This window comes from Mobula hypostoma, chromosome 4, assembly GCF_963921235.1.
Source record: "Mobula hypostoma chromosome 4, sMobHyp1.1, whole genome shotgun sequence".
NCBI lineage: Eukaryota > Metazoa > Chordata > Chondrichthyes > Myliobatiformes > Myliobatidae > Mobula > Mobula hypostoma.
In genome coordinates, this window is record NC_086100.1 from 70862045 (window position 1) to 70876836 (window position 14792).

At 42.8% G+C, this 14792-nt stretch overlaps 1 protein-coding gene across 1 annotated transcript in view; it reads left to right on the forward strand.

Moving 5' to 3' along the window:
• LOC134345378 (ubiquitin carboxyl-terminal hydrolase 47-like) overlaps window positions 1-14792 on the forward strand; it is a 43194-nt gene that overhangs the window by 13331 nt on the left and 15071 nt on the right. The window contains exons 6-9 of the mRNA XM_063045934.1: window positions 735-866; window positions 1344-1439; window positions 8699-8830; window positions 10190-10231. Coding sequence (XP_062902004.1) covers window positions 735-866; window positions 1344-1439; window positions 8699-8830; window positions 10190-10231 — 402 coding nt within the window. The remainder of the gene's footprint in view (window positions 1-734; window positions 867-1343; window positions 1440-8698; window positions 8831-10189; window positions 10232-14792) is intronic.

Genomic DNA, 14792 nt, shown 5'->3' on the forward strand with positions numbered 1-14792 from the left:
ATTTTGTATGTTAAATTGGATTGATTTTGTCATTATCTGGAGTAACAATGTGGCACTAAATAATTTAATAAAGCAACTCAGCCCTTGCTTAACATCCATTCCCTTTATCTCGTGAAGATGACCATTTGTGAACATTGATTCTGAGCCTGAGCAAAATCACTTGAAATAGGGCTGATTCCTATCATTGCTAGCAGTTAGTTGATAACACAAAGTACCATAAGATGAATTCACCAAACTTGTGCAGCCTTGGAAGAGCTGCATTTAAAGGGCATTGGTGCTACACTGCTACCCCAAATATAACAGTGACAGTTCCAAGATCCTCTTGATAGGAGATAAAAATGCCACTGTTGTTGTAAACTTGATGAGCAATAGGATAATTAAGTCAATCAAAAGATCCCAGCTTTGTCTGGTAGATAGGGCATCAGTGTGGAGCTTACACAAGAAAACACTATGAGGGCTTTCGCTGCCCACTTGTTACTTCTAATTCTCTGAATGCATTAAGATTACAAGCTCACTGTACTACAAGGGTGATGATTGGTATTGAGTACCACCTGTGGCATGTTTTTTTTTAAAAAAGAGAAACTGAAGGCAAGTAAGAATAATTTTTACTTCATTTTTTCATTTTGGAGATGTACATCAAATATGGGAGAAGGGTAGTGAGGCTCGTGGAGGGAGGGGAGCGGTAACGAAGATAGAAATAATGAAAAAGTGAAAATTATAACTTTTTTCCCCAGATCTACGAAAGTAAATTGATTAATTCCCTGAGATGTTTGGAGTGCAACACTGAGATCCCGGAAAAATACCCTCTTCTGGTTATTCCTTTGCCTGTTCACTTAAACGATTGTGGCAACAGCATCCAAAGTGTGGTAAGCAGCTCACGAATATTCTTCTTTACAGATCTGACAAAGCCTGACAATAGATAGGATTGTAACAAGAAACCAGACAGAACTTACAAATGTGAATACTACACCTTAATATGCTACAAATCCTTGAGGAGTCCTCTTGATGGCAAATAAAGGCTTCAGTCACTGATGGTCTTCAGTGACACTTCTTTTCGATGGCATTCAATGTAAAGAGCCACTGATCCATTAGCTGAGGTTTAGTGGTTTTCTTGTGCATATGTAATCTGAAACCAAGTCAATCTTGGCTAGAGAGAGAATGCAATAAGTTAATGATCACTCCATCCCAAATCAGAAGTAGTTTATATTTGTTGGTTTCTCAAGGAGAAATACCAATGATATTACATTGCTGAAAATTGCTAATTTCCCAGATAATTTGTAGACAAGTTAACCAGTTTTAAATAAAGTCACATTTAAAATAAACCTTTTAATCTTTGATTTCAGGATGCAGCCCTTCAAGACTTTTTCAAAACTGTCATTTTGGATGGAGACAATTTGGGCTATTGTGATAAATGTGAAAAGAAAACCAAGGCAACGATGGTGAGTAAATCTTCGTTCCTTTGTTCTGCACATCCAATTCCTTGTTTTGGTGGGCAGTTTTTCAGATTGCTCAGAAGACAGGGCCAAGATCATTACCAGCACCTTTCTGGAGTTAAACGTGAATACTGATGGGCCGCACTGTCAAGTCATTCAATGCTTGTTTAATGTTATATGAGCAAGCTTTGCTGGATACCAACTTTGGCAATGCCATGGGAGTGAGGATGACTTGCTTTTACTCTGGTTTTGTGGTTTTTGAAGTAGTGGATGAGCCAATGTGGGACCTGCATACCTTTCCATAGATGCTGGCTGATAGGATGGGCTGGTAGGAAGATAGTGAGGTGTGCTAAACTTCAAAACCTCGCTCTGCAACAGGACTTAAAAACGCAAACACGAGGAATTCTGCAGATGCTGGAAATTCAAGCAACACATATCAAAGTTGCTGGTGAACGCAGCAGGCCAGGCGGCACCTCTAGGAAGAGGTACAGTCGACGTTTCAGGCCGAGACCCTTCATCAGTTAGTCCTGACGAAAGGTCTTGGCCTGAAACGTCTACTGTACCTCTTCCTAGAGATGCTGCCTGGCCTGCTGCGTTCACCAGCAACTTTGATGTGTGTTGTCTGCAACAGGATCCTTGACTTCCTCATCAGGAGACCACGGTCATAATGGATCAGTGATAGGATTCTGATCCTGATTCATTCATTATCACACGGACATAGAAACTTACAGTGAAATGTGACGTTTGCATTATCAGCCAGAACAGCCTAAGGATGTGCTGGGAGCAGTCCACAAGTGTTGTCACACATTCTAGCACCAACCTTTGATGCTCACTATGTTTGCAGAAAAACGCAAGCAACAGCAGCTACAACAACAGAACAACAGCAACACTAGTTCCATTCCTCCCTCCCACCCACCCACTCATAAGAACATAAGAAATAGGAGCAGGAGTCGGCCATCCGGCCTGTTGAGCCTGCTCTGCCATTCAATAAGATCATGGCTGATTTGACCATGGACTCAATCTCCACTGACCTGCCTTTTCCCCATAACTCTGAATTCCCCTACTATGCAAAAATCTATCCCACCTTGTCTTAATAACTATGTTTACCGAGGTAGGCTCCACTGCTTCATTAGGCAGAGAATTCCACAGATTCACCACTCTTTGAGAAAAGCAGTTCCTTCTCATCTCCATCCTAAATTTACTCCCCCAAATCTTGAGGCTATCTCCTCATTTCTAGTCTCACCTACCAGTGGAAACAACTTCCCTGCCTCTCTCTTCTCTATCCCTTTCATAATTTTATTTGTTTCTATAAGCTCTCCTCTCATCCTTCTGAATTCCAGTGAGTACAGTCCCAGGCGATTCAATCTCTCCTCGTAGTCCAAGCCCCTCATCTCTGGAATCAACCTGGTGAACCTTCTCTGCACTGCCTCCAAAGCCAGTATATCCTTCCTCAAGTAAGGAGACCAGAACTGCATGCAGTACTCCAGATGCATCCACACTTGTACCCTGTACAGTTGCAACATAATCTCCCTGCTCATAAATTCAATCCCTCTAGCAATTAAGACCAACGTTACATTTGCCGCCTTGATAGCCAGCTGCACGTTTTGCAATTCATGCACAAGCATTCCCAAGTCCTTCTGCATAGCTGCATGCTGCAATCTTTTACCACTTAAATAATAATCTGATCTTCTATTTTTCCTTCCAAAGTGGATAACCTCACATTTACCAACAGTGTACTCCATCTGCCAGACCCTTGCTCACTTTATCTATATCGCTCTGCAGACTCTCAGTATCCTCTACACCATTTGCTTTTCTACTCAATTTACTGTCATTAGCAACCTTAGATACACTACACTCGGTCCCCTCGTCTTAATGTACATCGTGAACAGTTGCAGGCCCAGCACCAACCCCTGCAGCATACCCCTCACCACAGATTGTCAAACAGCGAAACGCCCATGTACTCCAACTCTGTTTTCTCTAGGTTAACCAATCCTCTGTCCATGCTAATACATCACCCCCAACTCAATGCATCTTTATCTTATGGATAAGTCTTTTTTGTGGCACTTTATCAAAAGCCTGCTGGAAATCCATGTAAATAACATCCATCTGTTCCCCTCCATCCACTGCGCTTGTTATATCCTCAAAGAACTCCAGTAAGTTTGTCAAACAGGACCCACCTTTGCTGAATCCATGTTGCATCTGCCTGAAGGATCCATTTCTTTCCAGATGGCTCTATATTTCTTTTTTAATAATAGCTTCAAGCTTTTTCCCAACTACAGATGTTAAACTAACTGGCCTATAGTTACCTCCCTTTTGCCTACATCCTATTTTGAACAGTGGCATGACATTCGCCTTCTTGCAATCTGTCAGGACCTGCGCAAAGTCCAGAGAATTTTGGTAAATTATCACCAAAGCCTCAACTATAACCTCGGCCATTTCCTCATTACCCAATATCAATTACCCCTTCTCATCCTCCAAGGGACCTACATTCACTTTGGGCACCCTTTTCCGGTTTGTATCATTATAAAAACTTTTACACAGATGCAGACAGTCCTCCAAACCCAGGGCAGACTGTTACTTGGCCTCCAGCCTCCAGTAAGCTCACAGACTTGCAGGCATTGGGGTTTTGACTTCCCTAGTGGATTCGCAGACTTGCCAACCCAGGGCCTAGCCCAGGATTTTAGGACTTCCGATTGCCCTTCTGGCTTTGACCTTTGGTATCGACATCGGGACTCAGCATCGATGAATGAGGTCCACAAATTCTTGGCTTCTACCTCTGGACTCTCCGATGACTGGGACTGTGATTACTAGGCTCTGAAATCTGGTCTTGCTGACTAGGGGGTCATCGACCCTTGTGCCTGCTGCCCACACGGAGCACCAATCAGAAATCCAGCTGAAAACTTGCAGACATGGATGAGGGGGGAACAACCAGCCTTGTCCTCGCTGATCTGTCGACCTGACATCCAACCAAGAATGTCCTTTGTACCATGTCTATGTTGCTGGCCTTTGAGCACAGAGCAGAGGCCTGGACTCTGACCAGACCTCTAACCATATCCCCATCCTTAAATCTTAACGCGACCCCTAACTCCTTTCTGTTTCCCCAAAATCACCACTATGATCCTAAAAAACTAAGTATAAGCCACGACTTCGATGGAGACCACAGCTCGGCGCCATCTTGTTTGGAGGATTATCTCTGCATCGCTGACAATCAACATAGGCACATGTTAAGGAGAACTCATTGCTCTACTCTCTCTACGCTTGTGACTGACCAGACACAGCTCTGACACCATCTATAAACTCAGCAGTGACACCATTGTTGGCAGAATCTCTGATGGCAAAGAGGAGGCATGTAAGAGTGAGATAGATCAGCTAGCTGAGAGGTTTTGCATCAAAAACTTTGCACTCAATGCCAGTAATACATTGATTGTGGACTTCAGGAAAGGGAAGTTGGGAGAACACACACCAGTCCACTGTGACAGGTCAGCAGTGGAAAGGGTATCCTAGGAGTCAACATCTCAAAGCATCTATCCTGGGCCCAACATAACGGTGCAGTTGCAAAGCAGGTTATACTTCTTAAGGACTTCGAGGAGATTTGGTGTGCTACCAAGGATTGGAGCACATTTCTACAGACGTATGGTGGAGAGCATTGTAACTGATTACATCACCATTTGGTTTGGAAGCTTGAATGTGTAGGATCGCAGGAGGCTGCCAGGTGGTTCTAGATTGAGCCAACTTCATTACAAGCACAAGCTTCCCTGCCATCCTTAAAAGACAGTGCCTTGAGAAGGTGGCATCCATCATCTGGGACATGCCCTCTTCTCACTTCCACCATCAGGGAGAAGATATAGGACCCTGAAGATCCACACTCAACATTTTAGGAACAGTTTCTTTCCCTCTGCTGTTATATTTCGAATTGTCCATGACTTCATGAACACTTTCTCACCATTCCTCTATTGCAATGTTTTTCTTATTTTTTTATTGTAACTTGTAGTATTTTTATGTCTTGCACTGTACTGCCACAAAATTACACATTTTGTGACATGTGTCAGGGATAATAAACCTTATTCTGATTCTGGTGTCTTCTGCTCCTTCTGCTCTTTATTAAGGCTTTCTGTAGTTTTCTCTTGCATGTCCTTTTAAGTTTTCATTACCATTCTAAATGTCCCTTCCCCAAGTCAATGGGGATGTTCAACTTCTTCAGTTTTGAGCACACCCTTGAAACACTTACTTTGTCTACTTCTGCTTATCCCTCCAGTGAATTTGGACCGTTTTGTGTTGGTGGCATTTTTCCAAATGCTTCGTGATGCCTGTTGGTCTGAAAAGTGTACAGGAGGGCAGGAATCACTGCTGCTGGAATTGTATTTAATTGAGGCCTTTGGTACTGCTACAGCAGTTGTTAAAGGGTCCACAGTTGCTGAAGATTCTGAAGTGTCTTCTAATCAAGTGGTTTGCTTGACTTTCCATCATTGCTAGCTGCTCCCAATGCTACTGCACCTATTATGAATCCTGGAATACCCACCCCAAACTTTCCCCACGACTGTTCCCACTACCTATCCAATTCCAAACCCAGCCATTTGTTAGACCCCAATTCCGACTCCCTGCACTTGACATTTTCCCAAAGTGGTGCCAACAGCACTTTGGCTTTCGAGCTCAATTAGAAATAATTGATTAATACATTATGCCGTACAGTGTCAATCGACACACAGATCTATGACATTTATGCTTAAGAAAAGTCTCCAGTACAATGGATGGCCAGATCTTCACATCTATTTGTGCCATTGCCTAAATAAAACACACATTATAACCAGAATATTTATGTGCAGTGGTTACCTATGAAAATCCTTTATCAAAGTACTGAGAACACATATTATTAGTTTCTTCAATCCCTCTTTCATTTATATTTGAGTCATAGATATTGCGGGTGTGAATTAGGATGATGTTTTTGCAGGGAAATGTAGTATGGACATGTGATTGATGTTTAGGGGTCTCTTTTGGATGTTAGGGATAAATTTGTCCTGGTGAGGAAGATAAAGAATGGTAGGGTGAAGGAACCATGGGTGACCAGTGAGGTGGAAAATCTAGTCAGGTGGAAGAAGGCACCATACATGAGATTTAGGAAGCAAGAATCAGATGGGTCTATTGAGGAATATAGGGTAGCAGGAAAGGAGCTTAAGAAGGGGCTGAGAAGAGCAAGAAGGGGGCATGAGAAGGCCTTGGCGAGTAGGGTAAAGGAAAACCCCAAGGCTTTCTTTAATTATGTGAAGAACAAAATGATGACTGGAGTGAAGGTAGGACCAATTAGAGATAAAGGTGGGAATATGTGCCTGGAGGCTGTGGAATTGAGTGAGGTCCTCAATGAACACTTCTCTTCGGTATTCACCAATGAGAGGGAACTTGATGACGATGAGGACAATATGAGTGAGATTGATGTTCTGGAGCATGTTGATATTAAGGGAAAGGAGGTGTTGGAGTTGTTAAGATTCATTAGGATGGATAAGTCCCCGGGGCCTGACAGAATATTCCCCAGGCTGCTCCACGAGGTGAGGGAAGAGATTGCTGAGCCTCTGGCTAGGATCTTCATGTCCTCATTGTCCACGGGATTGGTACCGGAGGATTAGAGGGAGGCGAATATTGTCCCCTTGTTCAAAAAAGGTAGTAGGGATAGTCCGGGTAATTATAGACCAGTGAGCCTTACATTTGTGGTGGGAAAGCTATTGAAAAAGGTTCTTAGATATAGGATCTATGGGCATTTAGAGAATCATGGTCTGATCAGGGACAGTCAGCATGGCTTTGTGAAGGGCAGATCGTGTCTAACAAGCCCGATTGAGTTCTTTGAGGAGGTGACCAGGCATATAGATGAGGGTAGTGCAGTGGATGTGATCTACATGGATTTTAGTAAGGCATTTGACAAGGTTCCACACGGTAGGCTTATTCAGAAAGTCAGAAGGTGTGGGATCCAGGGAACTTTGGCCAGGTGGATTCAGAATTGGCTTGCCTGCAGAAAACAGAGGGTCGTGGTGGAGGGAGTACATTCGGATTGGAGGGCTGTGACTAGTGGTGTCCCAGAAGGATCTGTTCTGGGATCTCTGCTTTTCGTGATTTTTATTAACGACCTGGATGTGGGGGTAGAAGGGTGGGTTGGCAAGTTTGCAGACAACACAAAGGTTGGTGATGTTGTGGATAGTGTAGAGGATTGTCGAAAATTGCAGAGAGACGTTGATAGGATGCGGAAGTGGGCTGAGAAGTGGCAGATGGAGTTCAACCCGGAGAAGTGTGAGGTGGTACACTTTGGAAGGACAAACTCCAAGGCAGAGTACAAAGTAAATGGCAGGATACTTGGTAGTGTGGAGGAGCAGAGGGATCTCGGGGTACATGTCCACAGATCCCTGAAAGTTGTCTCACAGGTAGATAGGGTAGTCAAGAAAGCTTATGGGGTGTTAGCTTTCATAAGTCGAGGGATATAGTTTAAGAGTCACAAGGTAATGATGCAGCTCTATGAAACTCTGGTTAGGCCACAATTGGAGTACTGTGTCCAGTTCTGGTCGCCTCACTATAGGAAGGATGTGGAAGCATTGGAAAGGGTACAAAGGAAATTTACCAGGATGCTGCCTGGTTTAGAGTGTATGCATTGTGATCAGAGATTAAGGGAGCTAGGGCTTTACTCTTTGGAGAGAAGGAGGATGAGAGGAGACATGATAGAGGTATACAAGATATAAAGAGGAATAGGTAGAGTGGACAGCCAGCGCCTCTTCCCCAGGGCACCACTGTTCGGTACAAGAGGACATGGCTTTAAGGTAAGGGGTGGGAAGTTCAAGGGGGATATTAGAGGAAGGTATTTTACTCTGAGTGGTTGGTGCCTGAGTCAGTGGTGGAGGCAGATACACTAGCGAAATTTAAGAGACTGCTAGACAGGTATATGGAGGAATTTAAGGTGGGGGGTTATATGGGAGGTAGGGTTCAATGGTTGGCACAACATTATGGGCCGAAGGGCCTGTACTGTGCTGTATGTTCTGTGTTCTATATTTGTGTATTTGCTTTAGCGAACAAAGAACTGAATGCGGATAACATGCAGGTACCTTGTTTTACTTGGTATACTTACAAGGTTTCTACTTTCTAACACAAAGTTACTGCATCCTCATGATATATCAGAAAGCAATGCAGATTGAGCTAAAATGTTTGCAGGACATTACAGACATAATTAAGCCCTGGACTGAATCTGATTTGACATCTGCATTGATGATCGCTTGCCATCCTTTTATTTACAGAAATACCACTGTAAAAGGTTGCCACAGATATTGGTTCTTCAGCTGAAAAGGTTTGAGTTTGATTACTCCATGCGATCTTTCAAAAAGTTGCACAACAAAGTGGAGATTCCACAGCAGTTAAAATTTTGGAAGGTAAATAATTACAATTTTTTTTAAGCTCCCCTTCAAACTTTGCCTTTCCATGGATTGTTTTATGAGTGGAGTCAGTGGATTTCCTCCTGCTGTACTACCAAAAAGTAGATTTGCTTCCTTGACTTAAGTGTAGAAGTGAAACCTACAAATTCACCATCTCTTTGTTGGCTGCAATTGCCAAGCCATAGAGGGTGTTAGTTATACTCTGTTCACATCATGGATGCTTGTTGGTGAAAGGAAAAGAATTAGACATCCGAATATTTATGTGATGCAGCTTGTCAAATATTCCAAGTTAGGAAACATTTACTTATACAAAGGCTGGTGAATCCTTCAAATTCAGCCCAGAGGAACATGAATGTTCAGTCACTGTATCTGACCAACTCTTTCTCCTATCCCTAATTTTTTCATGTGAAGTTGCACTGATACATGCTTATACATTTGTGAATAGATATATCAATGGCTATAAACAGCAATGCAATATGTCTGTCAACTCTTTGCAACAGCACAATTCTATAAAGAATGGCTGTGTTTTGCACTTCCACTGTCTTTTTATTTAAGATTTCTGCAAACAAATATTCTGCTTGGCTTAAATTTCATTATAAGACCAGAACAATCTAATCATGAGTTGTGAGCCTCTAAATCTTGCTGGTGAATTATTGCCTCTGCCATTTGATCTAATAAATTGCTGCTACTCCTTACCCGGAACATTTGATTAGTGCTTCATACTTTCAACTTTTAATTACCCATTGCACTGGTTGAGAAAGTTTCATACAATAATGAAGAGTTTAGGGATCTCCTTAACCACAGTTAATTGAATGGCAATTAATCTGCATAGTACTCTTACTATAAAATGCTGTTCTTCCAGCCAGTGAATTTTTATAAAAGATTTGAAATATGCTTTCTTTCTTTTCATGTCTCCTTTCCCTCTACCCCTATAGCTCTCAGCATCCACACCTCCTTCCTTTGCCTCATCTCCCTATGCCACCCTTCCAGCAGCTAATTTGTCTGTGATACGTATGATATCTTTGTTATTGCCATTTTCTTCTCAGTCTTTTCTTGTCATTAATTGTGTTCTTGCTGGTTGCCCCCATCTTAGTAATCCCATTACCCTACTCTATGAATTCAACAAGTCACAGCATAAAAAGAAGCTTATTAGCTGAAAGATTTAGAAAAATCTTACCACTGGTGTTGACCACAAGATGTCTGGCTTCAGCAAGATTGTGTCAATGATGTGTCCAAGAAGGCCTATGGAGGAATCTGTGAATTGAAAGAAATGCACTAAAAAAAACCCTTGATTTATTGAAGTTCCTACAAGACAAACAGAATGTTCAAAATTCAAGCTTTGTATTTTATTCACAGACTGAAAAAGATGGGAAAACAGAATGGATTCCATATTCCACGGTAAGATATTTGTCTAATTATGTTATTGTGCAACAAATGTGACAAAGTTTATCTTGCTCTTGTATTAAGGGACTATTTTGTCACATGCAGAAAGATCAGAAAGCTTCCCCCCAACCTTTCTTTCTCCCTAGGCCTCTCGTCCCATGATCCTCTCATATCCCTTTTGCCAATCAACTATCCAGCTCTTGGCTCCATCCTCGCCCCGTCCCCCTTGTCTTCTCCTATCATTTTGGATCTCCCCCTTCCCCTCCCATTTTCAAATTTCTTTCAGTTAGTCCTGACGAAGGGTCTCAGCCCGAAATGTTGACTGTACCTCTTCCTAGAGATGCTGCCTGGCCTGCTGCATTCACCAGCAACTTTTATGTGTGTTGCATGAAATTCCAGCATCTGCGGATTTCCTCGTGTTTACATGAATAATTGGTGTTTTGCAGTGAAGGGATAGACTTGAATGTATCTATGCTACTGAGTACTTGGTGTCACAGGCAGGTTTACTCTGTGGACAGTGCTATAATATGTGGACAATGCTACAAATAAGCTTATCATTCATGCAGCTATAAGTTGGAGTTAATAGTGAATGTGGAGAGTGCAATAAATTGCAACTGTATTTAAGTATTTCAAACAAATTGAACTCTTGTACAATCTGGTAGCTTTTCATTGATATTTTCAGTGATTTGTTTTACATCCTTTGAAGTAATAAGGAAGAACATAGCGATGCTGTCATGAAAATTGTGTAGCATGGGAATCATCCACAGTGTTAATATAATTATATTTTGATTTCATAGAAACATAGAAAATAGGTGCAGGAGTAGGCCATTCGGCCCTTTGAGCCTGCACTGCCATTTATTATGATCATGGCTGATCATCCAACTCAGAACCCCGCCCCAGCCTTCCCTCCATACCCCCTGACCCCCGTAGCCACAAGGGCCATATCTAACTCCCTCTTAAATATAGCCAATGAACTGGCCTCAACTGTTTCCTGTGGCAGAGAATTCCACAGAGAAGTTTTTCCTAATCTCGGTCCTAAAAGGCTTCCCCTCTATCCTCAAACTGTGGCCCCTCATTCTGGACTTCTCCAACATCGGGAACAATCTTCCTGCATCTAGCCTGTCCAATCCCTTTAGGATTTTATACGTTTCAATCAGATCCCCCCTCAATCTTCTAAATTCCAACGAGTACATGCCCAGTTCATCCAGTCTTTCTTCATATGAAAGTCCTGCCATCCCAGGAATCAATCTGGTGAACCTTCTTTGTACTCCCTCTATGGCAAGGATGTCTTTCCTCAGATTAGGGGACCAAAACTGCACACAATACTCCAGGTGTGGTCTCACCAAGGCCTTGTACAACTGCAGTAGTACCTCCCTGCTCCTGTACTCGAATCCTCTCGCTATAAATGCCAGCATACCATTCGCCTTTTTCACCGCCTGCTGTACCTGCATGCCCACTTTCAATGACTGGTGTATAATGACACCCAGGTCTCGTTGCACCCCCCCTTTTCCTAATCGGCCACCATTCAGATAATAACCTGTTTTCCTATTTTTGCCACCAAAGTGGATAACTTCACATTTATCCACATTAAATTGCATCTGCCATGAATTTGCCCACTCACCCAACCTATCCAAGTCACCCTGCATCCTCTTAGCATCCTCCTCACAGCTAACACTGCCACCCAGCTTCGTGTCATCCGCAAACTTGGAGATGCTGCATTTAATTCCCTCATCCAAGTCATTAATATATATTGTAAACAACTGGGGTCCCAGCACTGAGCCTTGCGGTACCCCACTAGTCACCGCCTGCCATTCTGAAAAGGTCCCGTTTATTCCCACTCTTTGCTTCCTGTCTGCTAACCAACTCTCCACCCACACCAATACCTTACCCCCAATACCGTGTGCTTTAAGTTTGCACACTAATCTCCTGTGTGGGACCTTGTCAAAAGCCTTTTGAAAATCCAAATATACCACATCCACTGGTTCTCCCCTATCCACTCTACTAGTTACATCCTCAAAAAATTCTATGAGATTCGTCAGACATGATTTTCCTTTCAAAAATCCATGCTGACTTTGTCCGATGATTTCACCGCTTTCCAAATGTGCTGTTATCACATCCTTGATAACTGACTCCAGCAGTTTCCTCACCACTGACGTTAGGCTAACCGGTCTATAATTCCCCGGTTTCTCTCTCCCTTTTTTAAAAAGTGGGGTTACATTAGCCACCCTCCAATCCTCAGGAACTAGTCCAGAATCTAACGAGTTTTGAAAAATTATCACTAATGCATCCACTATTTCTTGGGCTACTTCCTTAAGCACTCTAGGATGCAGACCATCTGGCCCTGGGGATTTATCTGCCTTCAATCCCTTCAATTTACCTAACACCACTTCCCTACTAACATGTATTTCGCTCAGTTCCTCCATCTCACTGGACCCTCTGTCCCCTACTATTTCTGGAAGATTATTTATGTCCTCCTTAGTGAAGACAGAACCAAAGTAATTATTCAATTGGTCTGCCATGTCCTTGCTCCCCATAATCAATTCACCTGTTTCTGTCTGCAGGGAACCTACATTTGTCTTTACCAGTCTTTTCCTTTTTACATATCTATAAAAGCTTTTACAGTCCGTTTTTATGTTCCCTGCCAGTTTTCTCTCATAATCTTTTCCCCCTTCCTAATTAAGCCCTTTGTCCTCCTCTGCTGAACTCTGAATTTCTCCCAGTCCTCAGGTGAGCCACTTTCTTTGGCTAATTTGTATGCTTCTTCTTTGGAATTGATACTATCCCTAATTTCTCTTGTCAGCCACGGGTGCACTACCTTCCTTGATTTATTCTTTTGCCCAACTGGGATGAACAATTGTTGTAGTTCATCCATGCAACCTTTAAATGCTTGCCATTGCATAGCCACCGTCAATCCTTTAAGTGTCATTTGCCAGTCTATCTTAGCTAATTCACGTCTCATACCTTCAAAGTTACCCCTCTTTAAGTTCAGAACCTTTGTTTCTGAATTAACTATGTCACTCTCCATCTTAATGAAGAATTCCAGCATATTATGGTCACTCTTACCCAAGGGGCCTCTCACGACAAGATCGCTAATTAACCCTTCCTCATTGCTCAAAACCCAGTCCAGAATAGCCTGCTCTCTAGTTGGTTCCTCGACATGTTGGTTCAAAAAACCATCCCGCATACATTCCAAGAAATCCTCTTCCTCAGCACCTTTACCAATTTGGTTCACCCAATCTACATGTAGATTGAAGTCACCCATTATAACTGTTGTTCCTTTATTGCACACATTTCTAATTTCCTGTTTAATACCATCTCCGACCTCACTACTACTGTTAGGTGGCCTGTACACAACTCCCACCAGCGTCTTCTGCCCCTTAGTGTTACGCAGCTCTACCCATATTGATTCCACATCTTCCTGGCTTATGTCCTTCCTTTCTATTGCGTTAATCTCTTCTTTAACCAGCAACGCCACCCCACCTCCCCTTCCTTCATATCTATCCCTCCTGAATATTGAATATCCCTGAACGTTGAGCTCCCATCCCTGATCACCCTGGAACCATGTCTCTGTGATCCCAACTATATCATAATCATTAATAACAATCTGCACTTTCAATTCATCCACCTTATTACGAATGCTCCTTGCATTGACACACAAAGCCTTTAGGCGCTCTTTTACAACTCTCTTAGCCCTTATACAATTATGTTGAAAAGTGGCCCTTTTTAATGCTTGCACTGGATTTGTCGGCCTGCCACTTTTACTTTTCTCCTTAGTACTTTTTGCTTCTACCCTCACTTTACACCCCTCTGTCTCTCTGCACTGGTTCCCATCCCCCTGTTGTGAACTAACTTCCTCACGCCTAGCCTCTTTAATTTGATTCCCACCCCCAACCATTCTAGTTTAAAGTCACCTCAGTAGCCCCCGCTAATCTCCCTGCCAGGATATTGGTCCCCCTAGGATTCAAGTGTAACCCGTCCTTTTTGTACAGGTCACGCCTGCGCCAAAAGAGGTCCCAATGATCCAAAAACTTGAATCCCTGCCCCCTGCTCCAATCCCTCAGCCACGCATTTATCCTCCACCTCATCGCATTCCTACTCTCACTGTCGCGTGGCACATATGTCCCTAGATGTTGACTGTACTTGAAACAAATTGTGGATGGATTACTCCACTTTATCAATTGAAAGAATTTTCTCTAAAAATTAAAAAGCTAGTGTGACTAATTGCATTGTCTGCTTTTTATTAAGTACATGTCAGACTGCAGAAACAAACATGTCACTGTCTTTTTTAACAATTGCAAGACACTGCTGGTGCTGTAGGTACTGCAGGTCTACCCCTTCAGTGGAGGAACTAGAGGACGTGGACTTAGTGCGGACTATGTTGTTGCTTGTAATTGAAAGGAGTTGGAGTCGGTGGAGAAGGCGGTGTGCAGGCGAGTGATTGTCTTGGGTGTTTTTTCTTGTGATTGCAAGACCCTGTTGGATATTGGTAATGAAAAATATAGCAAGTCCAGTTGACTAGTTTATTAGCGAGACCAATGGCGGGGAGCTGTGTAGCCTTGGTTGTAGTGTGGGCTAA